This window comes from Pygoscelis adeliae, unplaced genomic scaffold (assembly GCF_000699105.1).
Source record: "Pygoscelis adeliae isolate BGI_AS28 unplaced genomic scaffold, ASM69910v1 Scaffold436, whole genome shotgun sequence".
In the NCBI taxonomy this organism is placed as follows: domain Eukaryota; kingdom Metazoa; phylum Chordata; class Aves; order Sphenisciformes; family Spheniscidae; genus Pygoscelis; species Pygoscelis adeliae.
In genome coordinates, this window is record NW_008825051.1 from 672,576 (window position 1) to 689,821 (window position 17,246).

Genomic DNA, 17,246 nt, shown 5'->3' on the forward strand with positions numbered 1-17,246 from the left:
GCCCCGGGCATCTGCTCAAGTCTCAGGCTGGCAGAGTCTGCAATACCAGCGGTTGACAGACAGCAGCACTGCACTGGGTGATACACAAGAGTCTGGGTCCTGGAAAATTAAGAGCCAAAAGACTAGGGCTTTCCATGAACAGTTTAAGAGCTGGGAATACCAAAGTTTGGCCGTCTTTGGAATTCAGGCCTTCAAAGGGGACACTTCAGAGCCATGAAAGCATGGCTTTCATGCCATCAATGCATTTTCCTTCCATCCTTCCCAGTCCACGCTGGTCCTAGTTGTCAAGGGGATGGATCCCAAGGGCAACCTCACAAGAACCAACTGCCAAAGTGGCTATCAAAATCTCCCAGGGGCAGCAAAACCAACAAACAGCACACCCGCCTCTTCCCACTCCTACCTCCTGGTTGGCTTTTGCCACTGCTCAGCTAACCGACCACAATATCACCGCTTCCCCCCGAATCATTAAATATTAGAAAGAGAAGTTAGAAGGTGCATTTTTCAGTGCAGTTGCAGGTTTAAACCTCTCCAGAAGTCCACAAACGTTCACAGCCTCCAGCTCCCAACTCATCTAAGCTCAAGGGCCAGCAGCACCTTATAAAGCCTCCGAGATTTTGCTACCCCGACATTCACAGCTGGGCCCTCTGGCTGTGCTCAGCGCTGCATCCAAAATGAGGCAGGAACATTTCTCATTGCCCTCCCAGGCAGTTTACCTCCAACTGCAGCCCCTGGGCTACGAGCCAAGCCAAGGGGTGAGCCAGCCAGCTGTCTCCCTTCTCAGGGACCTGAGAGCAAGCAGTGCACTCTCCAGTTGCTGCAAGGATGAGATCAGTCTCCCCGCGACGCTAAAAGCTCTCCTTGAAAAATTGCTGAGCTAGCAGAAACTGCCACTTCAGTTTTACCCATTTCCTGATATTAGATAAAACAGCACCAGAAAGCTGAGCTCCTGCTAGCCCGGGCTTTTGCCACGTTACAGTTACGGCTACAGCCACTGCCTTCAGCAGGTGAATACTGGCACATCTTGATTTCAACAGGAGCCAGGGCACAGCATGAATTATTTGTGGTAAGGCTGACCTATTTAACAGCAGAAAGACAGCATTCATTCGAGCCCACATTCCCCAGAGGCTGCTGGTGTCACTTTACCCCACAGGATAATACAACCCCGTCGCTATCTCTGGGCAGGGGGTGTGGTGGTAACTGTCCTAGGCTGTTCCTGCCATGCTCTCAATGTTTCTCTTGGAGGACAAGTGACACCTCCATACCCCTTTCGATGCAAACTACTCCTGGCCTGCAACTGCCTTCTGTTGATCAGCTTTGATCGGTGTTTTGTGACCACCATAGACAACACACATAGGAAGCGGAGCAGGGTGAACCCACAGGGCCTTGAAACAGCAGAGAAGTCGCTGCTGGCAGCCCCGTTTCAGGCAGAGCAGGGCCAGAGGATGCAAGCAGAGTTTGCAGGGTGGCTGCCAAGTTCTGCAGCTATTCAGGATGCCTCTCTGCACAGCTCCTTCTAAGCCCTTGTAGTCTCTAATATTGGCTCCCATCCTCTGTGCACAGGCCAAGGCAGCCTGTGAAGGGGTATTCACATTGAGAAGATGCTGAAGTCTTGGTGATACAATTCTGTAGACCACCTCAGAATCACAGATCTCCACCACGTCTTTGTGGACCTTACCTTTGTCTGCCAGAGACAGTGTGCTGTTAAAGTACTGCTCCTCCACGGTCCATGCTGTGTCATTGATCTTGTTAGACACTCCACAGGATCCAACGCAGCTCACCTTGATGGCTGTTGAGAGAAGACACACACGTAAGCACTGGAAGAAAGCAAAACCTCAGGTTCAGACTTGCTTCAGGTACTGTATGTGGACTTGTGCAGGAGCAGTGCCTCATGAAAACACACAGAGGGTGGAAAAATGGAGGAAAGGAATCATGTCATGCTTTCATTTCAGAAGCACATTTTCCCCTTACTCTCAGCACTATTGCACAATCCCTACCACCCCAGTGCTATTCCCAGCTGTTATCACCATTGAAGTCCTCATGCTGGCCTCCTTGGACTGTGAAAGCCCTCAACAGCAGTGATTTCAGCTCCCCGAGAGGTAACCCTCTCTCTAGTTTTCTCCCAAATGAACCAACATCCCCTCCCGATATGTGCATCAGCCCCTGCACTCAGGCTGACAGCAGAGACCTTTGTGGCAGCGATGCTCTCCTATACACTTGGGTGTCCCTGTCCGGACAGGGATGAGCAGCAAAGGGCTCTGCTGCCTCCCACCCCACAAGGAGCCAGGCATCCCACCAGCCCTGGGAGGAGACACGTGTTCGGCACAAGCCCATTAGCCAGCTAAACAAGGCGTATAGCCCTGTCTGCAGCAGCAGCAGAAAGCTGGACCCTCCAGTGCAGCATGAAGAAGCCCAGCTGCTGCTCGAATTCACAGCCCATCCACCCTCGTGGACATCCCCAATCCCTGGGAGCCTGCCCCCGTGTCCTGGGGTCGGTCTCTACTTCAACGGAGTACAGCAGAAGCACTTTGCCCATTAATGCTTGTCATGCATCAGGACTTCTGATCATATTTAATAAGCACATTGCTCCTCAGCAGCTAGAGACCACTTTGAGTGGCTTCCTCCTCCTATTAGAGACACAGCGCTCACAGGAAAGCCACACAGCAAGGTATGGAAGCATTTGAGATGCCACTTGACCTTCCCAAAGCAAGCAGAGGAATTTGAGCCACGTTTGTGCCTTGCCTTGGATAAGTCACCCCAGAGCTTGCCCTGCACCGTGGCTTTCGGAAGGGCCATGTGGCTTTCAGAAGAGCTACCCACAAGATATTTTCAGTTAGTCTTGGCCAATTCACAGCAGGTGAAATCAAGCTCCTATGTCGACACTGGACCACAGAAACAGACAAACGTGACAGACTGACCTTGTTGCACAGCAGGAGATAATCTGTGTTGCTACCCCCACACAGGGAAGATGCAGGCAGACCTATCATGGCACAAACTGGGCTTTCAGGGTTGTCCCAGCCTGAAGTAAATTTCTTTACTGAAAGAGTGGTTAAACATTGGAACAGGCTGCCCAGGGAAGTGGTTGAGTCACCATCCCTGGAAGTATTTAAAAGACGGGTAGATGAGGCGCTTAGGGACATGGTTTAGTGGGCATGGGGGTGTTGGGTTGACGGTTGGACTCGATGATCTTGGAGGTCTCTTCCAACCTTAATGATTCTATGATTCTATGATTCTAAGATCTCCTGTCCTGATTCTCACCGGGTTTTACAACAGCTTTAATGGATCCCACAGAATTCCCTCACTGAATTTGTCAGGTGAACAGTTCTGCTGGCAGGAAGGTGGTAGAACTACCAGACAGACTCTTTTCCCATTTCACCCATCGGCTCCCCTGTATTCAAGCCGCATCTCACAGGAAGCATCCCCCTGGGAGGCAGGTGGCCCATGTGCACTGGCGTAAGAGCTCTCCCCTCCCCGCTCCACAAGCCTTTCCAGCCATGCTGATCTCACCACCTCCACCCACCTACCCAAACACTGAGGGCTGCGAGTGATGCTGCTTCCAACTACCTCAAACAGCTCTCCAGAGCACCTGCCTGGCCAGTGTGACCATGTCCTCCACGCTGACTCAAGACAGGGTGGAAAGAAACCCCAAACCCAGCCCTCTCTGCAGGGGGAATGCATAGCTCTTACCCCAGCCCCCTTACCTGTGCTTTGCTACGTGCATTCAGGTGGAATGGGCTCCTTCAGGGCTCAAAGTCTCTAATCCCACAATGAAGAACAGCCTGTCCTCATCAGATCTGCTGCAATACCTTCACAGCCTGATCATGACTTCGAACACCGGGGCCATCCAAGTGCTGTTTTATACTCAAGGGCAAGAGATAAGCAGCTCCAGATGCCAACTCTCATTAACCAAACATCAATATAGCAGCAAGGCCGACACATCGGCTCGTTTGTTTGTGTTTGTGATGCGCATCGGCACTTCCGAGGCAGTGGATGAACAGGAGAGCGTGGCCTGCAATGAGAGCTGCCCGCGCCACGGCACACAGCACACCTGGTCTGAGCTGACACAGGTCCCCTCCCGAAGCAAACCATGACACTGAACCCCCCTGCACACCCCCGGGTGACATCCAGTCTTCTCTTTTGCCAAATGGCAGAGCCAAAACCACATAGGGGTTTCAGCATCAGAAGGAGCAGGGAGCAGTTTTAGCAGGGTGGCATCCTGCGTACCCAGGCATTGGTGCCAGCTCTCATGCTCCCACCTTGGACATACCGCCACGTCTCTGGGCTCACGACAAGCCTGCCCTGCTCTGAGTTAGCCCAGATAACTCGGATGGCTCAAGTCAAATCAAGGCCAGGCTCAAATGCTCCACTCCCACGTTTTCACACAGGAGATGTGAGTGAGAAAAGCCCAACCAAGAACTGGAGAACACTCACATCCTTTGGGAGCAACAGCCCCTGAACAGGCTCTCCCTCAGAAGTTTGTAGATCACCACCACCTGTTGCAATGCCCAGATAAGGGGACAATGGTCTTTAATTCAAGCCTGACTGCTGCATTGTAGTGCTGAGGCACTCCTGTTCCTGGAAGGTGGGTGGGTGGGCACATACCACATTCAAGCATATACACACCGTGGCCCATCTCCCTTCCCGCAGGATACAGAGACTCAGCAACCAAAGGCTGAGTGTCAGGTTTGCAGCCTGACACTCGGAGCCAACCCTTGGCTGGTAGTCCCTGCTGCGATGGTGGACCCCCCTATAACCCACCATTAGGGCTAAAGTCACATTAAAAGTGTCTAAAAGTCTCACTGCAGCTAGCTAATGAATTCTGTGTCGCAGGCACAGGAGCTGTCAGCTCCAAGGCTTCTCAGTTAACCACTGACATCCTAAACTGGTGTGGCTGCAGCCAGCCTGTGCCTACGGAGGAGGGACGGTTCCTGGAGGGAGAGCTCTGGGGCTCTCAGGCATCCTAGTCCTGCGTCCCCACTGAGGGCAGCCCTCTCCAGCCACGTTCCTGACCGTCACGCACCCTGGGGCTGCCATTCCAGGTGCATGAGGGCAACCGAAGGGGCAGAAAGCCACATTTCAAGCCAAAAAGCTTGAAGGCAGTTTCACAGCAGTGGAGAAACTCTCTCTCTCATCCAAAGTTGCCGGCATACCATTACCAGGCACACCAAGTCACCAGATGTAGACAAGGACAAGACTCAGAGCAGTTCAAATGGCAGAGGATTTGTTATGGAGCATTCTCCAAACCTACTCCAGAAACATGAGCTCCCCCCGCCTCACTGGGGAAGAAAAAGGACAGACAACAGCTCTGAGCAGACGCATTGCCCCGCGGCTGGGAGCGGGGCTGCGACTAGATATGGGGATCGCATGTCCCAGCTCATCCCCCAGGCTCCTGGAGGAGCCAGCAGATCCCCATGCCCCCACAGGGTGGGCGACGCTGGGGGCAGCGGGTTCAGGGCAGCCAGAGAGCCCCCGCATTTCATCCCCACAGCCACAGCAGGAAAGCCTGGCAGCTGCAGAGCTCTCGTTCCCCTCAGGTTATCCAGAAGGTTTCAGGGGCGCCCGGTTCAACAGGTCAAACCGTTTATCTTATTCCTAACAGGTTTTGGAGCAGCTACCCACGAAATCAGCCTCTCCATGGGCAGAGGAAGATAACTGGGGACTTGCCTGGCTGTCGTGTATGGGCTCCTGCCCACAGGCGGGAGGAGGGACACAGGGCAGCTGACAGGCACAACGCGGGCACGTGGCGCTGGGGGCAGCTGCAAGCTAAAACCAGTGTCGGCGGGACAGGTCTGGCAAACTGGCACCATCAGAGCTGCTGCAACTGGAGCCACCTGAGGTGCAAAGTTTGTCAGCCTGTCAGGAAGCGAAACGCGCTGTCTGAGCCTTTCCAAGGCCTCCCTTCCAGGCAATCTCTGTGCCAAGCTGCAGACAGAGCAAATAAGAACATTTTCTACATCAGAACAGGCCAGTTCCAGTTATTAGAAACCCATTAAAAATGCCTCTGGAATCCAGTGCTACCAATGGCCCCAGTTACCACGTTCCTGTTCCCTGTTTACCCAGGCTGCTTTGAATAAATACAGGGAAAAAAAAAGTCAAAAAACTGTAAGGGAAGTGGAAGGGGGAGGCGAAGAGCAGCAAGCAGATGAGAAGTGAATTACAAAGCCATGCAGAAGACAAGAACCCTTCACTCCTGCAGTCCCCCGGGGTTCAGGGAAGCGGGCAGCTTCGCATCCAGCCAGACACATCTTTAGTAACGCACTACAGCACGCGCCAAATACTGGAAATAAAAGGAGACAGCTCAGCCATATCCATCTCTGCACTAAATAAAAATAGAGATGCCAGGAGCTGGGCATGTCTGCCTTCTTCCAAGGTGATTTAAGGAGAGCAGCCATAGACTCCAAATTACTTTTTCTGGTGACCCAGTGAGCTGTCCTCCTCGGGGGAGCTGGCATTGCACCTCGGGCAAGAGGAAAGCAGAGGACACACATCCCCCTCCCCTGCCAGCAGCAGGTTGTACGTGCACATCCCTACTTCCAAAATCCAGTCATGTCCTGAGCAAGCAGAGAGTCATCGGCCACCCTGCACTTAGCAGCAGGGTCAGCCCCAGTCCCAGGTGACCCCCTCTGGCTTCAAGTCCCATCTATGTCACACACCCACTGCAACAGGTATGGGCAACAGACAGCAGTGGAGGGAAGGAGATGCCGACAGCTTGGTTGGTTTAGGTTTTCTGGGGTGGGGAGGGGAAGCAGCAAAAAGCTACAACAGTCTGGGGTGGTGGCTGTTGCATTTGGCAGCAGCTTACGCAGGACAAACAGACTGTCCCGTCGTTCCCCTTCCTCCTCAAGGACGTCCAAAGAGTTGGCGACTGAGGTCTGAGCTGGCACTTACGCACAGCCCTGGGTTTTTGCCAGCTGAAGCCTACTCGAGTCAGCACATGGGCTCGGCCTAGTCTGTTGGACCCGGAGGCTCCAGCCATAAAGAGGGTGCCCGACCCTGCCAGCGTGGGATGAGATGGATGGCAAAGCCACCCCATGTGTCTGCACCGACCACACACAGCACAAGGGACTGGGGCACGCATTCGTAACGGGCTCAGAGGGTAGCCGGGGACTGAGATACCCTTCGGAATACTTGTGCACACCTGGATCCAGATAATGGGGGAGCAGAGAGGGAGAAAGTGCTGTGGGAGATGAGCAAGTCTGCATCAGATAAGTCTTCATTTCATGGAAACCAGCCACAGGAAGCCAAAGGAGCCCCCTTTCCTCATCCCTCTCCATCAGAGAGGGCAACTCCACGGCAGGCAGCTATCACCACATTTTAATTAGATTCCCTCAAGTTGCTGCCTGTATGCACAGAGCTGCAGGGACTGAGAGCCTCCCGTGAGCTGGGAACGAGCCACCTCTCTCCCCTCCAGCCCCGCAAGCCACAGGGGCCAGAAACAGCCCCGGGAGAAGGGAGCGATGGATCGCCCTGAGTCCCAGTGACTCCCCAGCTGATGGCAGTGGGGAGCTGCCCTTGATGGATTGATGGGCTGTTGCGGCGGCAGCAGGAGGCCACCTCAACACACAGCACCCCAGAGTGAAACCTCTGGGTTCAAGAAACAAAGATCACAAGTTTTGGTATGCCCTGAGATCTTCTGACCCTGTAAAGCCCCTGCCCTGGATCAAGGAGATGGGTTTGGGGTTACCCACACTCCCAGTAAAGCAGGACCAGATGATGCTGGGAAGATGGGAAGCCTAGAAGTCAGCAAGACCTGCAGATAGAGCAAGTTACTCTCAACCAGTTTGCAGAGACTGGGTAATTCCTAGAAAAGCTCCATGAAAAGTGGACACCGAGAAAGGTGAGACCCCAAAGACAAGCAGGATGAGGCCTTTGTACTGATGGCCTTTACACAGAAAAGCACCGGTACAACCCTGGACACAAAGGGTTCGTGTCCTCTAAGCAGGAAGGCTGGAAGCTCACAAGATACGCTACTCCCCCGGCGCCCAGCTCTCATGTACGAATATACCGTGACACTGCTAATTAAACCAACAGCTCCTCATTAATTCTCAGCTGTCCCCATCCTTTTGGGTCCATCCTGTCAGTTCTTGAGACACAAATAGTCTTGGGCGTTTCACAAGCCAGTGAGGCAAGACCAGAGCTTACACTGAACGCTGGAGGCAGCAGCAGGTTTGGCACAAGGTTAAGGATTGTCTGGGGAGAATTTTATCTTCTTCCTTCCAAAGAGCCCAGCACAGGGGCAGGAAGGGGATTTGGCCTCATGTGGAAGGAGAGCAGTTGTCTAAAAGAGTAGTTCATACATTCCATCTCAACTCAAACCCAAGCCCGTAGCCGGGCCCCAGGAGGTGACTTGTCTGGAGCTGACACACGTCGAGCCGCATCTCCCACACCACCTGCAGCCTCCAGCAGACGGAGGACTTGGCTGCTGCTCCCCGTGACCCAGGGGGACATCCCACCTCCTGCAGCCTGCCAGCCCAACCACACAAGTCACACCCAATACAGCTCTTTTCTCTGAGACTGCGGACAGGCTCCCAGTGAAATACTGAGTCGTTGCTACAGTTTGACCAGTCTTTGTCCCCGCGGGCAACGCTCCTGCCATGCACAAGCCCAGCTGGGGCTCAGGACCACCCTGCAGCCCCCTCTGCAGTGGCATGAGCTTTAGCACCGTTCAGTCTCCCGAAGTGAGATCTGCTGCTCAGCCATTCCTCCCCCAGGTTGGCACTTGCCCTCTGTGCCCTGCAAGAGGCTGAACCAGCCAAATCACTCACAGCAGTGGAAGGCACAGTCCCTCCCTTCCTGGCCCTGACCTTTTGGTGAGCTGATTTCCAAGGCAGCAGAGCCAGCCCCACGAGCCCAAGCTCAGCAAAACCCATCCTAAGGGCCAGAAGTGCCTGTTCTCCCCAGCTGTAGCAAAAGGGCTGTATTTACCTCTTGTCAAGCTAAAGCAGGAGAACCCAGCTGGGTCTCCCACACAACCTGCAGGAAGCCCAGACCCACCCAACACAGCCCCATGCTGCAGGAAGGCTGGGCCAGCTCCCAAATGCAGCCTGTAAAAACTCCACCTGTAGCCACAACAGGGGAGTGACAGCTCTGCTGCACAGGCAAAGCGACCCAGAGCCATTATTTTGGCTACACACGAGTTATTTTAGCCAGAGTCCAACCCAGGGTGGGGAGGGGCACATCCATGCAGGCAGTATTGACACACAGAGGATGTCCTCATTCTACCAAATGCAGAAGTCTCCAAAGGGAGACTTGGGCAGGTGTGTGCCCGTAGAAAAGCAGAGCAGCAAATCTTCTCCGAGCCCTCTCCCAGGCAGGTCAATCCTCTCCCCTCTGCAAGCACTTTCTTCCATCAGGTTGAGAGCAACAGGGAAACCTACATTTTCCAGCTCCTCCTCAAAATCAGGGGTCAACATACATCTCAAGGGAAGAAAGCAAACTCTTGGACTCCTGTTTAGAACAAAATCCTGTTCAAACCGAAGACTCTTCTCCCTTGCAGAGCTGACAGGTTTATTCATAGCATCACAGCATTTTATGAGCACACCGGCTGCCCTCAGAGGAAGGGGGTCATCTCGAACATCTGGAACAAAATCCCCATTTGAGCACATTTAACAAGCCTGTCTTTGCACATGTTGGGCTGTGGGTGGAAGACGCACCAGTGAACAAGGCCACACAGGCTGCGGGGGGGGAATGGCCACATGCCACAAAGTCTGTGCGTTGTATCTGCCAGTCCTGCTGCCAAAGGCAACCGCAGCTCCTTAGCAACAGGCACAAAACGCCACAGCATCCACACACAGGGCCCGACTGATGGGCTGCACCCCATCCAGTCCTTCACCCCTGTCCCTGCCACAACCACCTCACTGCTCACCAAGCACACTCCAGAAAGGACTCCTCCAGCATCCCCTTTCTCCAAAACTGCCTCTTGCAAAAAAAGGACAAGTTGTTTTTGTTTCAAAGCTTCAGATTGACGTAGGTCCCAGTGCTGCATCACCCAAACAGCCTGGGAAGAGAGGTGGGAAGTTACGGGGTTACTCTGCCTTGAGAGCCCACAAAGGCAGAGGTGGTTGTACCATAACAGCTGGGCAGCGCAGAGTCCGTGCATGCAATCTGGCAGGGGTGTACAGCCGCACAACTATCACTCCCCTCACCGTGCCACCTACCCCGGCCCCCCCGCCGGAGGCACCTGAGCCAGGCTGCCAACCAACACACCCATGGGCTTCCTGCAGTAACAGCCCAGGCTGGGGCTGAGACAGGCAACACCCCTCGATGGTGGCTACGGAGGAAGCAGGGAAGGAGAAGGTTGTACCTCAGACCAGTTTTGGGAGCCCAAACTCTTGCCCCATCCTAAACAGGTGGCATGACCCAGCAGAACTGCTCCACGCAACGCCTGCTGCCACACACAGGGCAGGGGTCAGTGATGCCAGCCCTCGGGTCCTCATGCAAAGAGAGCAACCAAGCACCACCATAGCATGCTGAGGGACCAGCCTCTTCCTCCCAAGCCAGGATGGCAGATGTAGACGCCCCTGAGCGCTGAGAACAGCCAGATCAGACAGTAGTACAGGAGGCACTGAGGGAAACTAAGTATTTGGCAAGGAGAGGCAGATCTCGCAGCTCACTGAAAATCTCCATGCCAGCCACCCACCTCAGCCGCACTGCCAGCATTCGCAGTCTCCTCTCCTAATATCCATCTCTCCGAGTATCACAGGGAAAATGCAAAGAGGTTGCAGAGGAGCAGAAGGCTGGAAGAGGTAGCGGCAGCATTTCACGTGGATCTTCAACTGCTCTGGTGTGTGAAGCCAACTTTCAGTCTCAAAAGAAACTTCTTTCCTTTCCACTTCTCTGGACAGAAATTCAGAGGGGTATAGACTGATGTTTGGAGACTAGTGTGCCTGCCCTCCTTCTAGAGCTATGCTCGAGACTCGCTTCCGTTAGCCCCATCCACAAGGCAGCAGGCTGCACTTTTACTAGGACGGGACCGAGCTCCAGGCAGGGCTTGCAGCAAGTCTCATGCTGGCTAAGAGCAGCTCAGCTTGTTACCCAGCAGATCCCAGCAAATAACACTACCTCTGTCACTGCCTGTGCTCTCTCTTCCTCAAGCCCTCCCTTCTGCACAGGGCTCGGTACAGCTCGGTATAGCCCAGCTCCTCATCTCACCCTTGCCCCACCGGCCAGAGCGGTTACACCCAGCTCTGCAGGGCTGCCTGCCAGCACCGGCATCTCGGAGCGGCAGATGCTGCCAGCTTGGTGCAGAAACACCTCGTATTTAGGATCTCTGTGAGGTCCAGGCAAGGTTTACTCCTGATCCCCTGAGCAAGGTAGGTCCTAATTTACTGTCATCCTTCTCAGGGGATCTGGGCAACTTAAACTTGCTTTTGTGAGCCTTGGGCAACCTCAATTTAAGCAAGCTATGCTCTTCAAAGCAAAAACAAGGCTGTACATACATAAGCAGTCAGAGCATCTTGATCTTCAGTGTTTGGCCCCTAGAACAGCCCTGTGGGAGGGGAATGCAAGTCCCCGATGCCCATCGTGCAGCCAGACAAGTGGAGCAGAGCCAGCAGCTCGTCCCGGATCACAGGAATGCTGACGGATGCCAGGACCTGCCAGCTCTCAACACTTCAGCCAGCCAGGGACCACAGCCACCCTTGCTCAGGCTGAGCACCACTGAAACAGAAGAGAGGAACCTCTTTTTTTAATAGCTTGCCCAAAATGAAATAGGTTTCCACCCAGCACTTAGCACTACTTTAGGCCAAAGCAGTTAAGATATTCTGGTACACTTGACTTGGCTGTCTAAAAAGGAAGAACTGGGCAAGAAACCACGCTGCAGTCTACCACGCAGCACTGCAGGTCCCAGGAGGCATTTGCTGGGTGCTTTAAGACCAGCCAGGTCCACACTGTCACAAACTGCCCCTTTAAACTCATTAACAAACTCCATTGTTCTTTCCCAGCAAATGCGAAGCCAGGCACCTTCTCCCACCTCACTGGCAGAACAAGCCGGCGATTCACCTGACACAAGGAGCAGTCAGGGAGACTGAGCTCTCTGATGTCCTGGGAACACACCTATTTGCGACCACTGCCAACCCCGCTCTGTTCTTCCCACACCCCAGAGCAGGTTTAACAAGCTCTCCCCCACAAACAGCCCCTCTGCCACTGCAGCAGGAGCATCACCCCTCCATGCTGGATGCAAAAGCCACTGCAGGCAGATAAACAGCCGACTGATCAGGTTTCTCTACTTACCACAAAGAGGTTGATTCACCAGAGCCTACTCCCTTTTCAGGCTCTTTCTAAATAAAGGCTTCAAAGGGTTCTCGAAATTCATGCTTAACAGGCTTAATGTAATGCCAGAGCACAAGGGCTCCTGTGGGCCAGACTCTGCTGCGGGACTGAGTCACACTCATTTTCTTCTGAGACTCTCAGATACACTTGTCTAGGAGTTAAGGCTAGAACAAGTCCTTTTGGCAGATCCTCACTGCCACCCAAAACATGGCCTGACACAGGTTGCCTGGTCTTCTCAGCAACGGCCAGCCCTGCAGATGCAATGCAGATGTTCAGGAGAGGAGGTGATGCTCTTCCATCCCCTCCCGGGGCTCCAGGGATGCTCCTGGGCATGAACTCCCCAGCACTCGCTCGCTGTCCGCAGAGACAAGCACTTGCAAAGTCAGCTCAGCACCTAGTCAGCCAGGAAAAGGCCTGTTTCAGGCTGGACACCCCCCACCGCACGCACCTAGGGCTGAAAGGATTCAGCACAGACAGTATTGCCATAACCTCGCGTCCTGAGTGAGCCTCTGTATCCAAGGCACTGAGAAGGTCTAAAGCAGCAAGTTCAGGACTGCTCAGCCATCCTGGAAACAACAGGTTTGGTGTGAGGGGTTGGAGCCCGCATACCAGGAGAGAAGAAGAGAGCACGGGGGACAAGCAACCGTGTGTAACTCTGCACTAAGGCTCATCCACCCTGCTGCTCCGCTCCAGGCGTTGAACTCGCAAGTCAGCAGCTAGAATTTGCTGAGACACCTCCATGTGATTTAGCACTGCTGCAGCTCCCAGGCACAAGCCCAGAGCCAGCTCACGTCCTCCTAGCAGGGGAGGTTTCAAGTGCCTTTTTCCTGAAAAGCCTTATTAATAAGCAGTAAAGCAGCCCTGCATTTAGTGACTCCTCATTTCGCCCAGGTACCGGCGCAGGCAGGTTCTCCGATAGGGAGGCAGGAAGGCGTAGCGTGGGACGGTGCGATGGGAGATCCCAGCCGCCTCGCCTCACCTGCTCCCCGCTGAAGATTTCACACGCCACAGCGAGCTCTCGAGCATTGCTTTCGCACACCTCGGTTGTCAAGAAATCCCCCTCCCCCAGCCCCAGCATCTTCAGAGAAAGCAGCCAGAATCCACTTCATTCTGCGTAAGAGCTGCTCCTATGATTTTCTTTGATGCCATTCAATGCAAGCAGCTGGATTCTCTATTTATAGCAAGATCATCAGTTTGGAAAAACAACTTATGTTCTTATCATTACCAGAGCACAAAATACATAACAAATCCCCGCTGTGCTAGGAATGCTAGAAGTTGGTAAGACAGTCCTCGTGGTCAGGCTGGACACCTGCACAGGTCCAAGCAGACAGAAAATGGAGCATTCAGGACTGAGAGCAAAACCCCCGGACCTGACATTCAGTCCCGTACTGACACTCCCCGTCAAAAAGGCACCAACTCATAGCCACACATCGAGTTTTCCTCCCTGGAGATGTTGCTTTCTGAGCCAGTTTTATTCAAGTCTTATTGCAGGGAGCATTTGGGATTGAGGCGGGTGCATTTGGGAGGGATGGACAGCAAGCTGCTGCAACACCATTACCTCTGGCCTGAGCTGCTGGAGCCAGAACAGCCGAGTGCACAGTTCCATCATGCGCTGGTTTTGGCTGGGGTAGAGTTAATTTTCTTCATAGTAGCTAGTATGGGGCTGTGTTTTGGATTTGTGCTGGAAACAGTGTTGATAACACAGGGATGTTTTCATTATTGCTGAGCAGTGCTGACACAGAGTCAAGGCCTTTTCTGCTCCTCACCCCACCCCACCAGCGAGCAGGCTGGGGGGGCACAAGAAGCTGGGAGGGGACATGGCCGGGACAGCTGACCCCAACTGACCACAGGGATATCCCACACCATATGACGTCGTGCTCAGCATATAAAGCGGGGGGAAGAAGAAGGAAGGGGGGACGTTCGGAGTGGTGGCGTTAATCTTCCCAAGTAACCATCACACGTGATGGAGCCCTGCTTTCCTGGGGATGGCTGAACACCTGCCTGCCGATGGGAAGGAGTAAATGAATTCCTTGTTTTGCTTGGCTTGCGTGCGTGGCTTTTGCTTTACTTATTAAACTAGTTTTATCTCAACCCACGAGTTTTCTCACTCACTTTCACTCTTCTGATTCTCTCTCCCATCCCACCGGGGCGGAGTGAGCGAGCGGCTGTGTGGTGCTCAGTTGCTGGCTGGGGTTAAACCACGACACATCAGCAAGAACAAAGGGTTGGAAGTTATAAGCGTGAGTGCTTCAGAAATGATTCATGCTTCTTGGAAATAGCCTTTTTGCTACGGTTATCTGATAAACGCCAGTTTTTAATTAAGATTAAGGTGGTCAAATGTCAGGGTGCTTTTACACTAGGTCTCTGAGTAATTCCAGACTGGCACTAGCTTGCAACTCTCACCTTGTCGAGGGGGTCAAAAGCAGCATCCATCCTTACGTCAGGACACCCCCATATCCTCTCCACTGCCATCATCCAGCATCTCAGGGTCCCAATACACCTGCCGGAGTTTGCTGAAGCCATTCAATTTAACCACATGGCATTGACCACCCTTCTGAATGCAGTACCTGATGCTGGACAAAGCGGTAACCAGCTACAGCTAAGCACTTTCTGGTGAAAAGCCTCTACCCACAAGCTTATTAACAGCAAAACACCCAGCTCACACTTGACACTGGCACCCCATCAGCTAGTTTTCACAGAGTCACAGAATCATAGAATAGTTTGGGTTGGAGGGGACCTTTAAAGGTCACCTAGTCCACCCCCCCTGCTGTGGGCAGGGACATCTTCAACTAGATCAGGTTGCTCAAAGCCCCATCCAACCTTGAATGTTTCCAGGCATGGGGCATCCACCACCTCTCTGGGCAACCTGTGCCAGTGTTTCACCACCCTCAGTGTAAAAAATGTCTTTCTTTTTTTTCCACTATGTCTTACAAAAAAAAAAAAATTCTTTGATAAGGATGCTTTTTGGAGGAATGTGGTTAGTGAGCTAATGACATATGCAAACCACTCAGAAAGAGGCATTTTTTAGCACTGCTAAAGCACTGCTAAAATGTTGTAAGTGGCAAATGAAATAAATATGAAAATTCATTTTTTGAACACAAAAAGAAAAATTTATTTTCACTGTAAATGCCAAAATGTTAGTCTCATGTAAGTACTGTAACATCCTTTAAAGCAAGCACAGGGGCTGACAACTTATTTGCTTGACTGGCCTTTACTTTTTTTTTTTCCCCACAGACAGCGGTCTGCTGCTTGGAAGTCTGTGCTATTATATGCTAGTGAATAGCTATGGTAACAGGCCCTTATTTTGCTGAGTACCTTAGGGTCTGACAGAAAGAATAGTGTCTGCTGAATTAGACTAGAGTTCCTTAGAAGATTCCCCCCCCCCTTTTTTTTTTCCCACAGACTCTCACAGCCCTTGTTTCCTGACTGTGTCCAAAGCCCCGACCCAGGTGCAGGACCTTGTACTTGGCCTTGTTAAACCTCATGAGGTTCACACAGGCCCACTTCTTGAGCTTGTCCAGGTCCCTCTGGATGGCATCCCGTCCCTCTGGCGTGTCAACGGCCAAAGAGAGTTGGGGGATGTGGAGCTGCTGTTTAACAGCCATCACAAGGAGGCAGAAGCCTGCACATCTTTGTGGTCCGAGGCCATTTCACCTCCCGTTTCAGATCCTAAACACGACCCAGGGACTCAGAGCACACGCAGGCACAACTGTGCACAAGACAAAAATCCACTGACTGGCAGCAGTCTGGTCCTTTGGTCATTTTCTCCTCTCCTAAGCACTTTGCACTTCCACACGAGAGATTTGAAAAGCGATAGATTTTAAGAGCAGCAACAAAGAGGTAATTAACTTCCACAGCAATCCCTGTTGCCAGACTTCAGAGGTCACAACAGTAGCCTAAAGGCTGTACATTGGATATCTCTGCAATCAGCCCTCAAGAAAAGAGGCACCAAACCAAAACTCAGCCCCTGGTGTGCTTGCCAGGCCATTTCAGGAGCATCTGCCCTAAGCAGAAGGAGGAAAGACTTGCCCCAATGCCTGGCAGAGCACCTTTCTCTATGCTTTTGCACAGGTCAGGTCTGCAGCAGCCTCACGGCACAACCCAACCACTCCATTGCCCTTCTTCTCTTGGAAGAGCCCAAGCATCCCCTTCTCCAGATGGCAGAGGATGATCTGCATGTCTGTCTTAGTCTTCCTGGCCATGACAGCCTCTAGCAGGACTTCGCCAAGTCCAGTGGCAGCTACATGGCTTCTATAGACATACTTCTTCCTCGAGGATAACTTTCAGCAAAAGGTATTCCACAACACGCTATGAGCAGAGCATGCCCATCCATGCACCGACACCTCCCTTGGCAGAGGGGCTGGCCCGAGCCACTGCCCTCCCCGGCTGCTCCCCCTCGCCCAACCCTGCCTGCGGGGCCATGCCAACGATGGGGAACCGCCTCCGGAGGAAAGGGATGTAAACCCATGGACTCCTTCCTTCCAGCCAGGGAGCCTCCCTGCTGCCTACCTGACTCCAGCCCCCAAAGACAAGCTACCTCTCTGCCAGCTCTGCGCTGCTCCAGGGAAGGAATAAGCACTCACACCCCGTTTGTCACACTTGGAAGCAAATCAGACAGACAGAACTCCGCTCCACTTGTTCTCCCATTTTGTTAAACAAGAGAGGGGAGGCTGTGGCATGTCTCCTCGCCAAGGAAAGCGGCAGAGTTTTTTCAGATGAGCACAAGTGGTGCGCAGGCAGGGGGAGCAGCGGAGAGAGGCACATACTGCAGCGACGAGACACAAAACAATCTCGTGATTAGTTATTGACTCCAGAGGAGTTGGAGCTCTAGCAGCAAGCCAGCCAGGAGAGCAAAAATCCCTCTTTTGTTCCACAGCCTCAGACAGACTTGGCCACACAGCTCCCTGCTGTCTCGCTTCAGACAATGAGAAAAGAAAGTTAATCCACTTCCCCTATAGCAGGAGCCATCCAGCCTGCCA

The 17,246-nt window shown here is 53.0% G+C and overlaps 1 protein-coding gene across 1 annotated transcript in view; it reads right to left on the reverse strand.

The window, feature by feature from the left end:
* ARRDC1 (arrestin domain containing 1) overlaps positions 1-14,700 on the reverse strand; it is a 33,284-nt gene extending 18,584 nt beyond the window's left edge. The window contains exons 1-3 of the mRNA XM_009326379.1: positions 14,671-14,700; positions 13,247-13,345; positions 1,676-1,814 (exon numbers count right to left, since the gene is read on the reverse strand). Of these exons, the coding sequence (XP_009324654.1) occupies positions 1,676-1,814; positions 13,247-13,345; positions 14,671-14,700 (268 nt within the window). The remainder of the gene's footprint in view (positions 1-1,675; positions 1,815-13,246; positions 13,346-14,670) is intronic.
* Between the last annotated feature and the right edge of the window lie 2,546 nt (positions 14,701-17,246).